This window comes from Eleutherodactylus coqui, chromosome 3, assembly GCF_035609145.1.
Source record: "Eleutherodactylus coqui strain aEleCoq1 chromosome 3, aEleCoq1.hap1, whole genome shotgun sequence".
NCBI lineage: Eukaryota > Metazoa > Chordata > Amphibia > Anura > Eleutherodactylidae > Eleutherodactylus > Eleutherodactylus coqui.
Genome location: NC_089839.1, coordinates 81,634,409 through 81,656,791, shown reverse-complemented (window position 1 = coordinate 81,656,791; position 22,383 = coordinate 81,634,409). Strand labels below are relative to the sequence as shown.

The 22,383-nt window shown below is 45.6% G+C and overlaps 1 protein-coding gene across 1 annotated transcript; it reads right to left on the bottom strand.

Moving 5' to 3' along the window:
- Positions 1-1,740: 1,740 nt before the first annotated feature.
- LOC136619774 (cystatin-F-like) lies at positions 1,741-20,903 on the bottom strand. Its single transcript, XM_066594539.1, has 4 exons — positions 20,768-20,903; positions 9,314-9,474; positions 4,785-4,898; positions 1,741-2,158 (listed from the first exon to the last, which is right to left on the bottom strand). Exons 1-4 carry the CDS (start codon positions 20,835-20,837, stop codon positions 2,081-2,083), a joined length of 423 nt encoding a protein of 140 aa, XP_066450636.1. The 5' UTR covers positions 20,838-20,903; the 3' UTR covers positions 1,741-2,080.
- Between the last annotated feature and the right edge of the window lie 1,480 nt (positions 20,904-22,383).

Sequence of the window (22,383 nt, the reverse complement as noted above, 5' to 3'; positions counted from 1 at the left end):
GTATAGACCCACTTGCTGCCTCGGGACATCTCCTTTAAATACCAAAAACGTTCCACCCTTAAAACATTTCCGCTGATGATACTTCAAGTTGTGTAATAGATGGTTAGAAAATAAGATTACTTGCCAAATCTTGGCATTTAAAAGCAAGATTAATAAAACGCCAACTCCATACCATCTCAGGTTGCTCTGTGCTATACGCATGTGCCAGCTAGCCACGTCACAGAGTATGCCCAAGTCGAAGAGTTACAGAGCAACCCAAGGTGATGCAGCTTTCTATTTTGCTATAGAATGCCTAGATTTGGTAAGTATTGATTTTATAATGGTCTATTACACTACTTCAGGTATGGTCAGCTGATATACTTTAGGAGTGGAACTTTTTTTTTTCCCTATTCAAGTGTCTTGGCTATGTGAATGTCTTTCAGATGTCTAAGACTTGAGCAAGGAGCTTCAGCTGCAAATAGAGTCCCATTTGGGCATAATAAATATTGAAATATACGGTACTCTTTGAACTTGTGAACCGCTTGGAGTGCAATCGCTTTTTTTGTCAAGTCTGTATATCATAGATATCCATCAAAGCATCAATCCACTCAAACCCCACACCCTTTTCTAGACAGTTTTGAAGAGGAGTAAGAGGCATTTTGTTTTTTTTGGCACAAGTTAATAGTAAATTTCTTTGATGTACGTTGCACCTTTTTTGTTGCAAATTTTAGAGTTTTGGTACAACTCCAGTAGTAGATGTGCCCCATTGTCTACATGCGACCACAGCAGTGTGGTTGACTGAGTACCAAAATTAAAAAGGAGTAGCAGTATGAGAAAGGCACATTTTCGATTGCCTTTACATCCCAAGGAGCTCCTTTAGGGCGGCTTCACATGGACGTATTTGCGTGAGCAATACACAGAGAACTGAACCCATTGATTACTCATTTGTTTTTGCACACGTGCGGAAAAAAAAAACATCAGCATGCTCTTAAGTGCACGCCTAAAGCCCCAAAGAGGTGCTTTGGCGCACCTAAAACCAAGGAATTGTGCATTACACTGCGCAATTTTGTGGGTAAAAAACCCCACACCTGGAACTAATTAATGCCTTTTAAATCACAGCACAAGTGTGTCTTGCACCCATGTGAAATGTCCTGGGCAGCATAAAAAGTACAGTAAAATGCGCAAAACTGCAACATTCACAGAACTATTACTAACGCTAGCGTTTTTGCACAGGCGTCCTTGTGAAGCCGCCCTAGGCTAGGGCTTTAAGTAGTTCATGTGGCTCACAGTAGAATTTGGGTTGCATCATGACTAGAGATGAGCGAACGTACTCGTTACGAGTACTTACGCACCCGAGCACCGCCATTTTCGAGTACAGCAGTACTCGCGCGTAAAGATTCGGGGGGCGCCGTGGCGGCACGGGGGGGTAGCAGTGGGGGGGGGGGGGGGAGAGGGAGAGAGAGAGAGAGAGAGGGCTCCCCCCTGTTCCCCGCTACTCCCCCCCGCACCGCACCGCACCGCCGCGCCGCTCCCCACCCCCCGAATCTTTACGCCCGAGTACTGAAGTACTCGAAAATGGCGGTACTCGGGTGCGTAAGTACTCATTACGAGTACGTTCGCTCATCTCTAATCATGACTTCAATTGCTCCCCATGGGAAAGAAAATTGCAGTTGACCATATTGCATAGATTTCAACCATGATCTGCACATACTGTGATGTAGTCCAAATTTTTTTTGTTTTTGCAGAATAAAAATACGTATCTTTTGCATTCAAATACACATTTTGTATTTATTCACCATGAAAAATCTATATTGTTTTAAAGACAAATACATTGAGCAGTCTGTGATACTGGGAACTATTGCCAGTGAAAAGTGCAGGTATGCGTACATCGTCAATCCGCTACATCGCAGGAGGAATCCTCTTGAAATCCGGAACACTCTTGGTGTAAGCCAAGTCTACACAAGGGTTTTTATATGCTGTGTAGTTCGTGTGATGTTCCCTCTTTTTGATGATATTTACAGTTTTGTACGAGTCTTTATTACAGACGTTAGAAAACTTAAAGGAGGGGACAGAGGTCTTGAATTCTTTGTGTAGCTAGATTCTAACTGCACTTTAAGACAGTTACTTTCTCAACATTCAACCAGCTGATCTTCCATACTTCCGAATAACACGTGACCACCTAGACAGAAGAAATGCAGAAAAAAAAAAAGTCAGCACAATATAATAGGATGTTACATGCTACAACTTTCAAGGGGAGGAGTATCTTTAATGAGACGGTCGCCTGCTTATAGTCCTATAAATTAGGTTTATGGGCTGAAGGTGACCCGCTAAGTCCGGGATGTAAGTTTTATACTTACCTACCCCTTTGTTCTCCCAGTGTTAGCGCAGAAAGCCGCTGCTGCAGTGCATTGTGTGGTGTCTTTTAGCGGTGACACTGATGGAAAGATGGGGAAGACCAGTCGAAAACTTACATCCATGGGTCACCTACTTTCATAGGACTAAAAGGTGGCAACAGAGTCTCTACGTTATTTTCTGTACAGACAGACTGTATGTATACTTTACCCCCAAGAATTCACAGCCATTTGTAGATAAGCCCACAGGTTGATTTCAATCTTGTTGCATTCCTGCCATATAATCATGTGACCCATTCCTGAAACTTTATTCAAGGACTCTTATAAGAAAGCTATCATTTAGGTTTTTAAATGGGGTGTCGCAACATTGTGTTTTATAAAAACAAGCTGTAGCAGCTCACTACAAACGCCAATAGATGTGCCAATGTTTAATATATGGATCTCGAACACATTACTGATATATTTTCTAGATTATAGAAATTCGAGATTCTTAGTGTTACAGCCTCTGAATACTGTTACTGATTTACGGAAATGTGGATCCACTGGACCAACCAACCAGGCAGAGGCCAGTCCTGGAGTGATTAGTAGCTAACTCCTAGGATAAATGGACTGTAAACAGGTGTTCAGAGCAACCTCAGATACAGGCAGAACTGAGAAGGCATAGACAGACCTCAGTGCCAAGAGACAGACTACATACTCACGGACAGGCAGAGAAATGACAGACGCCAAACACCCAGAACACTCACCAGCATACCCGCACGATTGACCATATGGAACCGCTATAAAAGTACGAGGAATTCGTTTGTGAATTGGTCAAGTCACTTAAGCCGCCAGCCCAACTTCAAGGGTCCTCATTGTCTCAAGGTCCCTACACTAACGATACAACTAACCCCAGGATACCTGCCTACAATACAAGCAGGAAGATCTTCCCGATAAGGGCAGCACTGCGCTGGAACCTCAGGTCTGACTATCCCTGATTGTGTAACAAATCTAGAACAAGCAGCAGACAGAGGAGCACACGGATGCAGGACAGAGCAAGGGCAACCATAAACAGGAAGGGGAATTGACAGAAAATAAATGTACAAATAGATCAGATATGCAAGAAGCCTCAGACTGAACAGAAGGCCTGAAATAGACCCAACACAGAGAGGCAGACAAGACACAGATCAGTCAGAACTCAGACATAACAGAGTTACCAAAGAAAGCTGAGTGTCAGGAACAAACAATCATCAATTTAGAGGCCACGTGAAGTGCAACAGCTCAGCTTAAATAGGAGAGCAATGCCTAATTAACCTCTCAGGTGAGCTGAGAGGCAGAGACCTGGCTAACCCTCTCAACGCTGAACAAAAGCAGTCAGGGAGAGCAGAGGGACACTTGCAGCTGCCCGGAACCGCATAAGGGCGGCAGACACAAGCAACAACCTTACACCTAGCACACATTTTGAACAAATTGTGAGAGTCCATCTGCCAACAAGGTGAGCACACTCCTATTCTAACAAGCTCATCTCTCTTTGGACCTAGAACCTCCAAAGCCTTGGACAATGGGTAGCAGTGTATGTCCAAAATCAAGTAGAGTCACACCTCCGTATGCACAATGCAAAAAACAAAAGTCAGATAGCACATCCAAAGTGAAATCTATATGTAGATGCAGGTTACCAAAAGCAAAACATACAAAACTAGGTGTAGGACCACCAATATAGCAGTAATGCAGTTCTATTGCATTATATATATATTCTAATTCATGTATTAAAAGTGTTGCCATGTTTTGGCACTTTTTTGCATGCTGTCCACAACCTGTCCCTTCCATACATCTGACCTAATCCCTAGATACCTACTAACCTGTAATCTCCAGTCAATTTAAGACCTCCTCCTCCAATCCCCTCGTCTGCTTTTTAAAATCAACCATTTTCCAGATTCCTCCTATGCACCCCTACACTCTGGAACACACTGCTTCCAGATGATTAAACTTCTCCACCTTTGAAAACTTGAAAAGCAACCTAAAACCCAACTTTTCTGAGAAGGTAGCAACCTAAAATAACCCTGCTGCCACCAGACTACCCTACAGGTGCTTTCAACCCTTACCTATTGTCTCCTTCATACTTCCCCTTGTCAGCACTTAAGACCAGGGTGTCTCTCTATCACACATTTACATAGGTAGCAAAGTTTAACTTGACTGCGATAACTTATCTTAGACAACTTAACTTAGACAAGTTATCTTAAGCCTTTGAAAAGCTATCTTAACCAACAAAAGGCATTGAAAACGGTAAATAACTTTCTGTGTCAGTGTTTAACAAGTCAAATTAAACTTGACTAGATCTGTAGTTCAAGTTTATATCTCATGTTGGATACTTAAAACCCCTATTCCATATGTGCCGTTCCTTAGAATTGATGGTGCTCGAAAACAATTATATAATAAATACACCATATCCACTAATATATGAAGACATTTTCTTACCATTTTCAGTCGCCCTTTTTGAAAGTCACAGTCATCCAAGATGTACTCCGTGTTCTTCCTACAGACAGTTTCTGCCAACTCTACCGTTAACAAATATTTAATTCCTTTCACTACCTATGAACATTTTTTTAAAAACAAACAAAAAATTACTTTACTGTATGTAGGAGGCCTTAAAAAGGGTCTGTCCCACTTCCAGCTCTTTAGCTATAGGAAGCAAACAGCTCTGTACATCGCACCATAGCCAGAGTTGATACTGCAGGCTCAGACCTACTGAAGTGAATAAGACTCTGCTGGCAGTACCGACTCTGACCACTGTGCAATGTACAGAGCTGTCTGCTTCCTGCAGCAAGACAGCTAAAAGTGGGACAACCGCATTAAGTATTCTAGTCTTGATAAAAATTGACAGATTACATATCTGCAGAGGAGTGTCTGGATTTTATGAAATTCATGGCTGTGAAGAGTCAGTTTTACAAAAATATGGAGCAAAAATATTGGAATGATTGCGATTCAACCTACAGGCCTTCTGCTCTGCAAACTTCACACATAGCTCTGGTGGAATGCAATGCAACAGGTTTTACTTAACACTGGTATAGCAACTGTAGGACACAAACAATCTTCAAATGGAAAGGTGCAATACTTCAACCCTACATAAGACAGGAACAGTCCAGCTGTATTCAGTGGTTGGCTGTGGCGGTAGCTCTCTTGGTTCAGTATCTGTAGGGACTAAAGAGTTCGACACTACTGTGGCCTATTTATGGGTCACTGTCACAAAGGTTGCATTCACATCACATTATTGCCTCTATTCACCTATAACGCCCCAGGATTTCATCTGAATAACCAAAACCTATTCAGACGGAACCCCAAATGTTACCATTGACAGTCAAATGGAGACCAAAGATGCAAAATTGATCAGATTTTCGTTTGTTTCCATTCTTTTGGGAGAGCCTAATACATAGTTGATTGCTTTAACCTTCAAATATAATTGAAATGAACCAAAACCTCATCAAAATGGTCCTGCAAGCTGAGGACGTGACAGCTCCATGCTGCTGGATCCCGAAGGTAGCCGGCAACCTGGAGCTGCCATTCCCGGCACCCCTCCCGGGTTTACATGATCGCCGGCATTTACTGAATGCTGGCAATCATATAAAAGTCAATAAAAAGTGAAAAAAACTTAATCAGCTGCCTGATGCATCGGATCTATTAGAGCAGCTGAAAGTACTCACCCGCCTCCTCAGCGATGTCCCGCGTTGTCCTGGCCTCCCGGGTCCCGACGGAACCTTCTGCACCACACGTTGGGCGCGTGGCCCGGGAAATTTAAAAACTCTCTGGCTCCTGGCTCCCATGTGTAGCCGAGTGCAGAGAGATGTAAAAAAAAGTTAAAAGTTTCACCGATCTGATCCGTGAGGGGAGGTGAAATTACTTACCTAAGGCCTCCGGTGATGTCCCCCGATGGGATCTTTATCTGCAGACCTTTCCCCAACTTTGGCGCATGTGCCCATCAGCAAAATGGCGGATGCAAGCGCAGAAGCTGTGGAGGGCCTGGGAAATTTAAAGTCTCCTTGCTACTAAAGGTAGCCGAGAGCCTGGAGCAGTGACCGTTGGCCGCAGTGAGCGGTCCCCGGTCACGTGATTGCCGTTATCCAATGGATAATGGTGATTACGTAGAAGTTAAGACACAGTTGAAGTTTGATGCGCCTTTCGGTTTGAGCCCCGTTGTGCATACGGACATAGTACTAGGGCCACAATGGGTATGTTTCTGAACATGGGACAAACGGAGGGGGGGGGGGCAATTTTGGGGTGAAAGTCTTTATTCAGGAGGTGTGTTGTGTCATTTTAAAAACATTTTTTTTGTACAATTGCCAAAAAAATCAAAATCATAATTTTTTCATTCTGCTTTGCTCAGATTCATTCAAAAACTGTGGGATAAAAATACACAGTACACCCCTAGATGAATGCGTAAAAGGGTCTAGTTTTCAATATGTGTGCTGTACAAAAAAAAAAGCTGTTTTTAAAATGACACAATTGCCAAAAAAAACAAAAATCACTTTTTTTTTTGCTTTGCTTGAATTCATTCAAAAACTGTGGGATCAAAATACACAGTACACCCCTAGATAAATTCATTAAGGGGTCTAGTTTCCAAAATGGGGTCATTTGTGGGGGTTCTCCATCGTTTTGGCCGCTGAAGGGCTCTACAAGTGGGCAATGGGGCCTAAAAGGACTTAAGCAAAATAACTGTTCTGAAAGCTACTGGCTGCTCTTTTTGGTTTGGGCCCCGTTGTCCATACGGACACAAGATTAGGGCAACAATGAGTATGTTTCTCAACACAGGACAAACAGGGGGATCCATTTTGGGTGAAAATACTCATTTTCATGTGCACTATAGAAAAAAATCCCGTCTTTTAAATGGCATATTTGCAAAAATATGAAATTTTATTTTTTCTCCCCTAAATTGCATTAATTTCTAAAAAAAAAAACTAGAGTAAAAATACTCATGACACCCCATAGTGAATATATTAAAGGGGTGTAGTTTTTAAAATGAGGTTATTTGTGGGGGTATCTATCATTCTGACACCTATGAGCCTTTGCAGTCTTGGCTTGGTGTAAGAAAAGAAAATGTTCTTCAAAACGGTAAAAAAAATAAATATCAATGTTAAATTTGTACGTCTCTTAAATGGTTAAAAAAACACAGAAATGTTTCCAATGTGTGTCCAGAATAGAGTAAACAGATGGAGAGAATTTTTTTTTTTATTATATCTCCAAAATCTTCTACAATATTTTTGCACATATTTGAGATATTGCAGTTGAAAATGTGAAAAAAAAGATAATCTTTTAAAAATTTTCCCAATTTTGGCGTTTTTAATAAATATACACATGAAAGGGGGCGGGACAGGGGGCAGGGCTACTTTTCGAGAATTCGCCCCGCCTCTCCTCATTGCAAATAGTGCAGAGGGGCGAAAAGGAGGCAGAAAGGGGGCGGGAGCTCAGAGCACTGCTCCCGACTCTTCCAGCCTCCCCCCCTGCAGAGAGAGAGACAACGTATATCAGCTGGGCGTGAAAACCCAGCCGATATACGGTCGTCTGAATCCAGTCTGAGATTGTATTCTGAGCCATGACAAGTTACAGGTGGTGACCACTAGGGTCTGCTCTAGTGGGTATTCTTTTTTAATATGTTGGTAAGTGACATAGGAGAAAATGTGACAGGTAAGGTTTGTCTGTTTGCTGATGATTCAAAACTGTGCAATAGGGTTGATACTCCTGGTGGTGTCTTGAAAATGGAGGAAGATTTAGCCCTATTGGATAAATGGTTAAAAAAATTGAAACTTCAGTTATCCCCTTAATGACACGGGCTTTCCCTCCACTTTCGTTTTTTTCCTTCCCCATCTAAAAAAATTCGTAAATTTAACTTTATCCATCGATGTAGCTGTATGAGGGCTTATTTATTGCGGATGGATTTGTATTTTTAATGTACCATATAATGTACTGAAAAACTTAAAAAAAAATTCTAAGTGCAATAAAACTGCAACAAAAATGCCATGACAACTTTATTCTGTGGGTCAGTAAGATTACTACCATACCAAACTTGCATCGTTTTTTTTGCTGTACTACTTTGAAATTTTTCTTCAAAGACATTTAAAAAAAAAAAAATTCTGCCATCTTCTCCGCCCAATAACTTTTATTTTTCAAATATAGTTGTGTGATGGCTCATTTTTTGCAGGACGTCCTGTAGTTTACGTTAGTACCATTTTGTATTGCGTACAACTTTTTGATCTCTTATTATTGCATTTTTTTCTTGGAGACAGTGTGAGCAAAAAGCACATTTCTGGCATTCTGTTATTTTTTTTTTTTCAAACGAATTTCCCTGTGCGGGGTAAATAATGCGTTGATAGATTTCATGGACCCAGCGATACGAAATATGTATTTTTGTTTTATTATTTAGATTCCTTCATTGCAAAAGATTTTGTTTGCTTAACTTTTATTACTTTTTTTAAAATAATTAGTAAAACTTTTTCAGATTTTTACTTTTTTTTTTTTTAGTCCCCCTAGGGAATAACAATTTGCAATGCTTTGATCGCTCCATGTGGGCTTTTTCTGCTGTCAATTTTCTATGTAGTGGTGTCTTTTTCACTAGTGATAATGAACGGTTCTTCTTTGGGGATCTAGGTTGCTGCTTCCAGAGTAGTAAGAACATTGTGTGAATGCTCCCAAAATGTAGCACAGCTTTGGAGACCCAACATTAACAGTGATCCTCTCTCTATCCACAAGGAATACCCAACATCATTTGGTCCCAAGGGCATTTATGTCCACTATCAGCAATGCAAGGTGTAGCATCCCCACATAGGACTGCGATGCTTAGTAAGAGACTAATCCATACATTTACCTTCCTATGGAACAACCATGAGGAGGAGCCACCACCATATAACATTATCTAAAATACCATAAAGTAAGAGGTTAGCAGCGGGCACATTCACAGCCTCAGGGGGTCTGCCACTACTTTATAATATGACCACAACGTGTGAAACAGTTCTCACCTGCATCATGGCTTTCTGTATCTTTAACTCTTTAAAAAGATAGATATCATTGGTCATGTTATTAAAAGCGTACACCATGGTCCTCACCGCTTTCTTCACTTCAGGGTCATTAGTGCTGACATTTCGGGGAAATCCAGGGGCTACGGTGCCCTTCTGGACATCTGGAACACAAAATACAAACTCCCAGTCAACGGCATTGTAACATCCAACATTGTGAAATCAAATCTCTAAGAGCGGATCACTCATTCCAGTTACTAAACCATAAACTAGATGCATAAGTATTCACCCCCATCAGGTCTGTATTGTCTCTGGCAGCTATGCCAACACTGGATCGATGTAGAAAGGTCTATCAGGTTTGGACACGTGAACATTGCATTTTTTTCTTATTAAAAGTGTTCAAACTCCGCTAGCTACCAAATGGAGAGCCAGATTCTGGCGTAACCACTGCAGGACAAGGACATTACCAGTTTATCCCTACGAAACAGGGAGATAAGGTACTGTACAAAATATAGCAACATACTGTGCCATTTTATCTGGGAAAATGCTGGATGGCAGAACAAAAGCTGGACGGATCCCTTCATAGTCAATGGGTTCGTTCCGGTCACTGGGGTTTGATTCAGTCATGGGATAGATCAATGCAACTAGAGATTGTTTTTCTACTCCCATAACAGGGGAAAAACATAATCCCCAAATGGAAAATCCAGTGTAAATGAGAGCGAATGTGGCCGAAACCCATTCTTGTAGCTTTTGCTTACGTTTAGTTGCTTTGCCATAAAAGGAAAAAAAAAAAGAAACCACATACAAAAACATTAAAGGGCCACTGCAGCAAAAACACATTTTTCCATCTCTACTCCCCTTGCCCGTCACACTCTGGAGATCTCCCAGGAATTGTTCAGACGTACTGTCACTGCATGCAGAGAACTGAACAACGTGCCTGCTTACTGTGTATGGAGGCGAGCGTGGAAACAATGCTCCCGGTCCACTCCGCACCGACGCTAGCAGCACTGTGAACGTTGTCAGCGGTAGTTGCTCCTGTGCAACAGCACAGGAGCGGGTATCACTAAGACAAGTACCGGGCATCATTTGCCCGACAGCTCGTTACAATTGAAGCTACATAATTACAAACAATAAGAACATTTGTCTTAACAATATGAAACAAAATGAGAATAAGGAGTATGAGGCTGGTGCGGGCACATAGGACTATTTATGGTATAGTAAGATCATGTTTCTCGTATAACTAAATCTAGTAATCGTAACTAGAGATGAGCGAGCACCAAAATGATCGGGTGCTCGTTACTCGGGACGAAATTATCGCGATGCTCGAGGGTTCGTTTCGAGTAACGAACCCCATTGAAGTCAATGGGCGACCCGAGCATTTTTGTATTTCGCCGATGCTCGCTAAGGTTTTCATGTGTGAAAATCTGGGCAATTCAAGAAAGTGATGGGAACGACACAGCAACGGATAGGGCAGGCGAGGGGCTACATGTTGGGCTGCATCTCAAGTTGACAGGTCCCACTATTAAGCCACAATACCGGCAAGAGTGGGCCCCCCCCCTCCCAACAACTTTTACTTCTGAAAAGCCCTCATTAGCATGGCATACCTTAGCTAAGCACCACACTACCTCCAACAAAGCACAATCACTGCCTGCATGACACTCCGCTGCCACTTCTCCTGGGTTACATGCTGCCCAACCCCCCCGCACGACCCAGTGTCCACAGCGCACACAAAAGTGTCCCTGCGCAGCCTTCAGCTGCCCTCATGCCACACCACCCTCATGTCTACTTATAAGTGCGTCTGCCATGACGAGGAACCGCAGGCACACACTGCAGAGGGTTGGCACGGCTAGGCAGCGACCCTCTTTAAAAGGGGCGGGGCGATAGCCCACAATGCTGTACAGAAGCAATGAGAAATATAATCCTGTGCCACCGCCATCAGGAGCTGCACACGTGGGCATAGCAATGGGGAACCTATGTGCCACACACTATTCATTCTGTCAAGGTGTCTGCATGCCCCAGTCAGACCGTGGTTTTTAATTCATAGACACAGGCAGGTACAACTCCCTATTGTGAAGTCCCTGCGGACCGACAGCATGAGTGGCTCCCTGGAACCCACCGGCGGTACATAAAAATATCCCATTGCATTGCCCAACACAGCTGAGGTAGTAATGTTGTGCTTAATGCAGGTGGGCTTCGGCCCACACTGCATGCCCCAGTCAGACTGGGGTTCTTTAGAAGTGGAAACAGATGCATTTATAATTCTCTGTGGACCCACAGCATGGGTGGGTGCCAGGAAGCCACCAGCGGTACATAAAAATATCCCATTGCATTACCCAACACAGCTGAGGTAGTAATGTTGTGCTTAATGCAGGTGGGTTTCGGCCCACACTGCATGCCCCAGTCTGACTGGTAATATATACCTTAACAGTAACCTCGTTGGTGGTAATGTGGTGGTGACTGCGGACCTGGTAGCGCGGTTTTATGTAGTTGGTTTTCGGAATGTGGCCAGGATTAAGTGGGCCGTGGCGGGGGGATGGTGGTGGTGCTCTCTTGTTGTGTCGTTAAAGGTGAAATTCTTGGACTGCCACCATACGGACCAATGCAAAGGTATTTGCCAAGAATGTTTTCATTGTTGGAGGAGGAGGGGGATGTTTTGGAGGCACTATGTGTCCTCTACACGTGTACATGGTTATATGCACCTTAACAGTAACAGCGTTGGTGGGAAATGGCCTCGCCGCCATCATGTCTTTGTGAAGCCTCTGTTTCCACACCCCAGTGACATACCATTAGCAGCGGTATAGGCAGAGCCCACAATTATTATTTCAGCAGTAGCATTAGGGACAGGCCCCACTAACATATCACTAGCAGCAGTATAGGGGGAGCGCAGTCTTAGTTCCATTTCAGTAATAGTAGCACTCAAGACAGGCCCCAGTAACATTCCCATTGCAGCAGTTTAGGGAGATAACAGTCTCTTTCACATTTCAGTAGCTGCAGTATAGACATTTATGTAGCTAAAGTGTAGGCCAACCCCACACACCTTTCTGTACCATGAGTGCAGGCGAAGAACACAGAAATTACTATGATTACACTGTAGGTGAGGACCCCAAAAAATTGGTGTACCAACAGTACTAATGTACCTCAGAAAAAATTGGCCATGCCCAACCAAGATGGCAGGTGAAACCCATTAATCGCTTTGGTTAATGTGGCTTAAGTGGTAACTAGGCCTGGAGGCAGCCCAGTTGAACGAAAAATTGGTTCAAGTTAAAGTTTCAACGCTTTTAAGAGCATTGAAACGTATAAAAATTGTTTAGAAAAATTATATGAGTGAGCCTTGTGGCCCTAAGAAAAATTGCCCGTTTGGCGTGATTACGTGAGGTTTCAGGAGGAGGAGCAGGAGGAGGAGGAGGAGGAATATTATACACAGATTGATGAAGCAGAAATGTCCCCGTTTTGGATGGTAAGAGAGAACGATGCTTCCATCCGTGGGTGCAGCCTACGAATTGCTTAGGTATCGCTGCTGTCCACTGGTGGAGAAGAGAAGTCTGGGGAAATCCAGGCTTTGTTCATCTTGATGAGTGTAAGCCTGTCGGCACTGTCGGTTGACAGGTGGGTACGCTTATCCGTGAAGATTCCCCCAGCCACACTAAACACACTCTCTGACAAGACGCTAGCCGCAGGACAAGCAAGCACCTCCAGGGCATACAGCGCGAGTTCAGGCCACGAGTCCAGCTTCAACACCCAGTAGTTGTAGGGGGGCAGAGGCATCACCGAGGACGGTGCTGCAATCGGCTACGTACTCCCTCACCATCCTTTTACAGTGCTCCCGCCAACTCAGCCTTGACTGGGGACCGGTGACACAGTCTTGCTGGGGAGCCATAAAGCTGGCAAAGGCCTTGGAGAATGTTCCCCTGCCTGCGCTGTACATGCTGCCTGATCTCTGCGCCTCCCCTGCACCCTGGCCATCGGAACTGCGCCTTCTGCCACTAGCGCTGTCGGATGGGAAGTTTACCATCAGTTTGTCCACCAGCGCCCTGTGGTATAGCATCATTCTCGAACCCCTTTCCTCTTCGGGAATGAGTGTGCAAAGGCTCTCCTTATACCGTGGATCGAGCAGTGTGTACACCCAGTAATCCGTAGTGGCCAGAATGCGTGTAACGCGAGGGTCACGAGAAAGGCATCCTAACATGAAATCAGCCATGTGTGCCAGGGTACCTGTACGCAACACATGGCTGTCCTCACTCGGAAGATCACTTTCAGGATCCTCCTCCTCCTCCTCCTCCTCTGGCCATACACGCTGAAAGGATGACAGGCAAGCAGCATCTGTCCCCTCAGCAGTGGGCCAAGCTGTCTCTTCCTCCTCCTCCTCATGCTCCTCCCCCTCCTCCTCAATGCGCTGAGATATAGACATGAGGTTGCTCTGACTATCCAGCGACATACTGTCTTCCCCCGCCTCCGTTTCTGATTCCAAAGCGTCTGCCTTTATGCTTTGCAGGGAACTTCTCAAGAGGCATAGCAGAGGAATGGTGACGCTAATGATTGCAGCATCCCCGCTCACCATCTGGGTAGACTCCTCAAATTTTCCAAGGACCTGGCAGATGGCTGCCAACCAGGCCCACTCTTCTGTAAATAATTGAGGAGGCTGACTCCCACTGCGCCACGCAAGTTGGAGTTGGTATTCCACTATAGCTCTACGCTGCTCATAGAGTCTGGCCAACATGTGGAGCGTAGAGTTCCACTGTGTGGGCACGTCGCACAGCAGTCGGTGCACTGGCAGATTAAACCGATGTTGCAGGGTCCGCAGGGTGGCAGCGTGCGTGTGGGATTTGCGGAAATGTGCGCAGAGCTGGCGCACCTTTCCGAGCAGGTATGACAAGTGGGGGTAGCTTTTCAGAAAGCGCTGAACCACCAAATTAAACACATGGGCCAGGCATGGCACGTGCGTGAGGCTGCCGAGCTGCAGAGCCGCCACCAGGTTACGGCCGTTGTCACACATGACCATGCCCGGTTGGAGGCTCAGCGGCGCAAGCCAGCGGTCGGTCTGCTCTGTCAGACCCTGCAGCAGTTCGTGGGCCGTGTGCCTCTTCTCTCCTAAGCTGGGTAGTTTCAGCACGGCCTGCTGACGCTTGCCCACCGCTGTGCTGCCACGCCGCGTCACACCGACTGCTGGCGACGTGCTGCTGCTGACACATCTTGATTGCGAGACAGAGGTTGCGTAGGAGGAGGAGGAGGAGGGTGGTTTAGTGGAGGAAGCATACACCCCCGCAGATACCACCACCGAGCTGGGGCACGCAATTCGGGGGGTGGGTAGTACGTGAGCGGTCCCAGGCTCTGACTCTGTCCCAGCCTCCACTAAATTCACCCAATGTGCCGTCAGGGAGATATAGTGGCCCTGCCCACCTGTGCTTGTCCACGTGTCTGTTGTTAAGTGGACCTTGGCAGTAACCGCGTTGGTGAGGGCGCATACAAATGTTGCGGGAGACGTGGTCGTGCAGGCCTGGGACGGCACATCGGGAAAAGTAGTGGCGACTGGGAACCGAGTAGCGCGGGGCCGCCGCCGCCATCATGCTTTTGAAAGCCTCCGTTTCCACAAGCCTATACGGCAGCATCTCTAGGCTGATCAATTTTGCAATGTGCACGTTTAACGCTTGAGCGTGCGGGTGCGTGGCGTCGTACTTGCGCTTGCGCTCAAACTGTGGCGCTAGCGACGTCTGGACGCTACGCTGAGAGACATTGCTGGATGGGGCCGAGGACAGCGGAGGTGAGGGTGTGGGTGCAGGCCAGGAGACGGTAGTGCCTGTGTCCTCAGAGGGGGGTTGGATCTCAGTGGCAGGTTGGGGCACAGGGGGAGAGGCAGCGGTGCAAACCGGAGGCGGTGAACGGGCATCGTCCCACCTTGTGGGGTGCTTGGCCATCATATGCCTGCGCATGCTGTTGGTGGTGCCTCCCCAGCTGATCTTGGCGCGACAAAGGTTGCACACCACTGTTCGTCGGTCGTCAGTCGTCTCTGTGAAAAACTGCCACACCGTAGAGCACCTTGACCTCTGCAGGGTGGCATGGCGCGAGGGGGCGCTTTGGGAACAAGTTGGTGGATTATTCGGTCTGGCCCTGCCTCTACCCCTGGCCACCGCACTGGCTCGGCCTGTGCCCACACCCTGACTTGGGCCTCCGCGTCCTCGCCCGCGTCCTATAGGCCTACCCCTACCCCTCAGCATGGTGTATTACCAGTGATTTGATTTCCCAGGCAGGAAAGAAATTGGCGCAAGCCTGCTGTTAAACGTAGCTGGCTGCGTATGATTTCTGTTTACGTTCTGCACCCACCACACACGTACCCAGAACGCTGAGGACTGTCAGAGGCAGGCCAAATAGAATGTTTCCCTTTTTTGGTTAAAGAAAAGGCCCACTGACTATATTTAATCAATAATATATGTCTTCTGGCCCTGCCTACACAATTCTGTCCCTGTAGTATTACTGCAGGGCGCAATGCTCTGCACAGCCGATTTAAAAAAAAAAAAAAAAAAAAAAAAAAAAAAAAAAAAAGGGCAACACTCCTAACAGCACCCTCCACAGTACTGCACACGGATAGATGTGGCCCTAAGAAGGACCGTTGGGGTTCTTGAAGCCTACACTCACTACTAACACTCTCCCTACAGCAGCTCCGGCACCAGCAGCACTGTCCCTCAGCTAACTCACAAGGCATCTGAGGCGAGCCGCGGGAGGGGCCGACTTTTATACTCAGGTGACATCTGATCTCCCCAGCCACTCACAGCAGGGGGGTGGTATAGGGCTTGAACGTCACAGGGGGAAGTTGTAATGCCTTCCCTGTCTTTCAATTGGCCAGAAAAGCGCGCTAACGTCTCAGAGAGGAAACTGAAAGTAACCCGAACATCGCGTGGTACTCGTTAAGAGTAACGAGCATCCCGAACACGCTAATATTCGCCCGAGCATCAAGCTCGGACGAGTACGTTCGCTGATCTCTAATCGTAACCATTTGTGTAGAACACTCAAATTAAAATACAATCAATAGCACACAAGAGCAGGTTAGTGCAATTACACCACAGAAGGGCAACAAGCTAGAGCATAGGACTGACTTCACACGGCCGTCAAAATCGTGCAAGATTTGTGCGTTGTGAGATGCACAAATATGAACCCCATTCTTTTGAATGGGGTCATACACATGAGCGATGGTTTCCCGCGTGTCACCGCGATACGATGCAGTGCTATACAGGAAACACATTGCAGCATGTTCTATCTTCCCGCGTTCACTCGCATCGCCGAGCCCATTGTATTCAATGGAGCTGGTGGCAGCATTGTGGGTTCTCCCATTGAAAGCAATTGGAGAAACACCGTGATCATCCGCCATGGACAGATTGCTTCTTCCCTGAAGTGATGCAAGGCTGTTCTGGCATGAAAATGCCTCACATCCTCAGGGAATATGTGGGCGGAACTCAAAGCCCATGTCGTGCTCGCCAGTGTGAAGTTAGCCGAATGCTAGCAGTCTGGTATTCAAATGACCTTGTTCTGCAGCAGGTGGATTTAGTAGGAAACAGAAGTACTTTGATGAAATGTCTTGTGGTCCTGTTCGTTCCAGCTAGCAGACACAGTCCTATAGCTCTGCTGTATGTTCAATCCCTAAAGTAAACTGCAAGCCTTGAATTCCTACCAGTAAGTCTGCTAAGTCTATATACAGTTACTTAAAGTGCACACTCTGCTGTTTTCCAAGGCCTCACTGACTTACAGTACCAGCACAGGAGTACTGCAGATCCCAATCCATCTGATTGGCAGAGCCAGCACTCCTGAACCAATCAGAGTGATCTCTCGCTGGGAAATAGATGCCTTATGGGCTTTACAAATGCCCGGCAGCCTGCTCGGAGCTCCAGAGGACAGCGGCGGGGACCTGGATGGCACCAGCTGAGTATTCTGGTTCCGTTCTAAGATGGAGTTGTTCGGCTATGGGGATTCCAACCGTCCCACCAGATCCAGGACGGTTGGAGGCATGCCTAAACATTTACATATGAGAGCGCTTTTTCTTCGCGTGTTCTTTATACCGGTATGGTTTGTATTTATAGTCAATTTCATATTGCTTTAGATCTTTGGATTCTCTCCTCTTTTGTCCCATTTATGTGGTATACAATTTTGTTTTAGCCTCGTTAGCTCAAACAAACCTTGTTCTCGGTGGCTTAGTTTCATTTCCGAGTAAGGTTATATGTTATCTTATGTGTTCATCTCTTGCATTCACACTAAACAGCCCACGTCTACTGTTGACGTACAACGCCATCTCCTCCACATCCTCTAATTGAATGACATTTGGGAAATCGATTCTCATGTTTGTCATTACTTATCAAAGCCTGAAAGGGAAAAAGGGAAACATTGGGATTGTTCTGTCTTGTGCCAGGATCTGTACGTATGTAGCATGGATGGGAGGATCTAACCCCCAGTATGACAGCCGATTCACATTTGCAATACGCAGAAAATAGAACCCATTGATTTCATTGGGTTCGTTCACATGTGTATTTTACGTGTTAAATTCAATTTTTTTTTCACAGCATTAGGGTGGCTTCAGACGACCATATATCGGCTGGGTATTCACGCCGGCCGATATACGGTGTCTCTCTTCTGCAGGGGGAAGAGGCTGGAAGATCCGGGAGCAGTGCTCTGAGCTCCCGCCCCCTCTCCTTCCCCTCTGCACTATTTGCAATGAGAGGAGTCGGGACAGGGGTGGGGCTAAGTTCCAGGAATTAGCTCCACCCCCATCCTGCCACCCCTCATTGCAAATAGTGCAGAGGAGCGGAGAGGGGGTATAGAGTTGGCAGAGGGGAGGGGGCGGGAGCTCAGAGCACTGCTCCTGGTTCTTCCAGCCTCCTCCCCCCGCAGAGAGGGACGCCGTATATCGGCCGGCGTGAATACGCGGCCGATATACGGTCGTCTGAATAAGCCCTTAAAGTGACCAGATTTTCCCTGGGTCAAAGCAAGAGAAAAAGGGTGTGGTCAGGGGTGGGGCTTATCACAATGTATGACTTTACCTCCGTCATTATAAAATGTACAGGGCCATTTCAAAAAAGGCAGGGAGCACGTTATGCAGCATTTCCATATCTAAAAACAGTCAAAATCCGTATCATTGGTTCGGATGTTGATAGGAAATTAGTTGCGCATCCGCAGCTGATTTCATGCCATGCGGCCTATATACAGTCCTCTGAATAAGCCCTTATGCATACCCATTCGTTTACTCAATAACCTTTGATTACTCATATTGAGGATAAGGAAAAACAAAACAAACAAACAAACAAAACCTGAGCACCTTCCACAAATAAACACGTAGGTGCAGGTACTCCATGGCTGCAGCAATACAGTACACATATGAGGAACACTGCATCCATGTGTTCTCACGCTTCTGCTGCTAGCCAAGGTGTAGTTCTTCATCAATCATGGTGTCTGAAGTTGCACTACGCTAGCGCTATATTCAAAGCAACAAAAGAGAGATTAAAAACTGCACTATGGGCTCCTTTTCGCAATGGTGTACTTATGCACGCAATATGCAGGGAATTGAATCTATTGATCTCAGTGCTTTCGTTCACATTTCCGTATTTTGCGTGTACATTGCGGTTGCACAAAAACTGCAGCATGCTCTACTTTTCTGAGCACCAAGTATCCCCATAGAAGTCAATGGGGTGCACAAATGTGTGCGTGCAACAGGCTGCATAATTCCGCTAGAAAACATACCTGGAACCAATTAGCCATTTCAAGATGTGTGCCTTGTTTGCCGCACACAAATAATAATGCTCTGCGGGGGCGGGGGTGGGGGGTTCAGGGTAAAAGCAGTAAAATACAAAAGATATGCACACAAAAAACATAGCACAATGCATTTACGGAACGAACTAAGTGCGCACAATTGTGCTTACGCCTGTGTGGACCTGGCCCAAGTCAAACTGCACAGTTGGATAACTCACTGAAGAATCCATAACCTCTCTTTTGCAACCCTTCAGTGGTAAATATATGGGCTCATGTCCACAACCATGTTTTCACCATATATTATGCGTGCCTTGCACGGCCGCGTGATACACCACGAATGGAGTCAATGGATGCATGCAGAAAACTGAATGACAAATCATTACGTGTAAACAGGCACCCTATACATGTGCATACGGATTGGCAGAAAGTACCCATGTCTTGTGAGTCCAGGCTGACCCATTGAATAAAGATTACTACGATACCAAATATATGTTATTTTTTTTTTTTTTTGCTCTACTATTTTATTTTTTTTCAGAGATATTTCTTTTAAAAATTATTTTCTGCCACCATCTTCTGAGCGCAATAAATTTTTATTTTTCCATCGACATACTTATGCAAGGGCTCATTTTGTGTGGGACATCCTGTAGTTTCCGTTGAAGCCATTTTTTACTACATACAACTTTTTGATCACTTATGACTTTTTTTATTGGAGACGTGGTGAACAAAAAGAAAAAAAAAAGGCAGTCTATCAGATAGGCTTTCTGCTATGACAGCTGTGGAGCCTTTCAGAAAGCCTCCGGCTACCATGACACCCGCGATCCCTTTGAGGGATTTAAATGCCTGTCAGAATTTACGGCGGCATTTAAAGATTCAACAGCTCTGATCAGCCGCGTGACTTAGTGTAGCTGTTGTGGGCAGCTGCAATGTATGGAGCGAGATAGCCCCGCGATCTCCCTCCATAGACACCCTGCAGCTGCAGGACGTAACTGTACATCTTGCAGCATTAAGGTTAACACTCCATGACAGAGTTATGTCAGCTACCTTGATGGACAAATGAGAATTATGATTTTTTTAAAAAGCAGTAAGGAAAAAAAAAAAAGGGGGGGGGGGCTGCATCCTTAGGACAATTTTACACGGGCGAGTGAGATATAGGGCTGTGAAACTTGGCCAAATATCGCGCTCACCAACGTGCAATTTCTCCGTGCATGTGAGGCATTTTACACAAAACCGCCTAGCATCATTTCAGGAAAGTAGCGATCCTCTAGCACAGCTGTCAGCCGTGCCAGAGATATTGCAAGCATTTCCCTATTGTTTTCAATGAGAAACCTCGCACACCATGCAGTGCTTTTGCCAGCTCCAATAAAATCAATGGGCGATGCATTGTGGGGGAACACCCAATGATAGGACATGCCGCAACTTTTTCCTGCACTGCGATGTTGTAAAAAAATAAACTAAATCACTCATGTATGACCCTTTTCCAAAAAATAGGGTTGATTTTCGTGCATCTCGCATCGCACAAATCTCACACGATTTTCTTGGCTGTGTCAAAGCAGCCTTAAGAGGGTTTATTTTCCGGGTTTCTGCTACAGTCTCAAAAATAATGAAAACTGAATGTAAAATGACATTGACTAATGCTAAACAAGGTACCCTAACAAACTGCACCAAGCTTTAATCACCATTTCCCCTACGACCGGTGATACTCCTATGGCTAATGTCTCCAGCTCTACTCACCAGTCATGGCCCCAGCGGAAGCACTGACGGCCAGGAATAGGAGGACTCCCCAGCTCCAAGCAGCAGCCATGTAGTCTTGTAGTGCAGAGAGGCGCAGAGGATGAGGGCTGCAGGCTGGGGAGTACAGAAAGTTCTCACAGAGGGAGGAAACTTTACTGCTGAGTAACAGCTGGTCAGCCCTCTACTCTTCCTGTTACCTCAGACCACTGTCAGCACACACTGAGAAGTGCTCATTTACATAATTAGACAACTAGTTAGGAATAACCCATATAAAGTTATATACCAGAGGTGTATCTGATATCTAATATGGAGAGATGTTCTTCGTTATTGCTCATATCCCCTAATTATGTGACTGTAGAGCAGAGAAGTGTACCGCGGCCTCCAGTAGAAGCAAATGTGTGAATAACCACATCCTGACTCTTATCACACTGCTGGTTATCAGACAAGTCACACACTTTTATTCTAACTTTTTGTTTTGTTATGAAAAACAACATACATTTTATGCATTTTTTTTGACAAGTGATTTTCAGGGGGAACATTTTTTTTATATTTTCAAAAATTTTCTTAGTACATTTTTTAATTCCTGTAGAGAAGTCTATGGAAGATCACACAGAAAAAAGCCAAACCTGAGACACTCCAAGGCTCCATTCACACGAGGCAGTTTGGTTGCAATAAAAACTGCACCAATAAGTGTATTTGCGCATACGCTCGTATCAAACCGCCTGTAACGTATAAAATGCTGTGGGAGACCTGCGGTGTTTAAATGCAGATGGCCGTGGGCATGAGCCCGAATACAAATCCGTATGTGACTCTGATCGAATGCTCCATGTGAATGGAGCAGCATAGCCCAAGTATGGCCACCATTCCATTTGCTTCTATGGGATTCAGGGAGATTGCTGAATGTATCAATCTTCACTTGCACCGTAGAATGCCTTGTTCACACAAGCGCTGTTTTCGGGCATTAGAGGCGCGTGAAAAGAGCGCTTCTATAAGCACCAATGGTTTTCTATAGAAGCCTTCACATGAAGGAATTTCTGGACTCGCACCAATTAAAGATAGGACATGCGTGGTTACCATACCCTCATCTAAGGTCTTTGCTGAGAGAAAAGATAGGACCTGACCTATCTTTGGTGTGAGCTGCGCAGGAGTTTCCATAGACTCCTATGGGAGCAGGAGTCTATGGAGACTCCTGCACAGGAAAATGAGATCACAAATCTCAATAGGAGGATTTCTGCTGACGGAAGGAATTCTGCACTGCTTACAGCAGGACATTTAAAACGTGCTGCTCAGAAGCACATTTTAAATGTCCCACTGTAAACTCATGTTAGTCCCCTCGGGATGACGGGAAGCTCCGAGGGTTCCCTTAATCCTCACGGGGACTAACAGGAATTTACAATCAGACATTTAAAATGTGCTTTTGGACAGCATGTTTTAAATGTCCCGCTGTAAGAAACTGGGAATTCCTCTAGCTCGCTGCTGGGCAATTCCCCAGCAGTGGAGGACAGTAAGGGACTCCCTCCACCTTGCTTCCCAAGGGATTTCCCTATAGGGGGCGGGGTTACATGGCTTCTCACAGAGCATGGGAGGAGAGGGTGAAGCTATAGGGATCCGCCTTC

Excerpts from the sequence above, each read along its gene's own strand:
- LOC136619774 (XM_066594539.1), bottom strand. The coding sequence starts at position 20,837 with ATGGCTGCTGCTTGGAGCTGGGGAGTCCTCCTATTCCTGGCCGTCAGT. Across the intron at positions 9,475-20,767 it reads TTCCGCTGGGGCCATGACTG|ATGTCCAGAAGGGCACCGTA; the intron begins GTGAGTAGAGCT and ends TTTGTGTTCCAG. Across the intron at positions 4,899-9,313 it reads TACAGAAAGCCATGATGCAG|GTAGTGAAAGGAATTAAATA; the intron begins GTGAGAACTGTT and ends AAATGTTCATAG.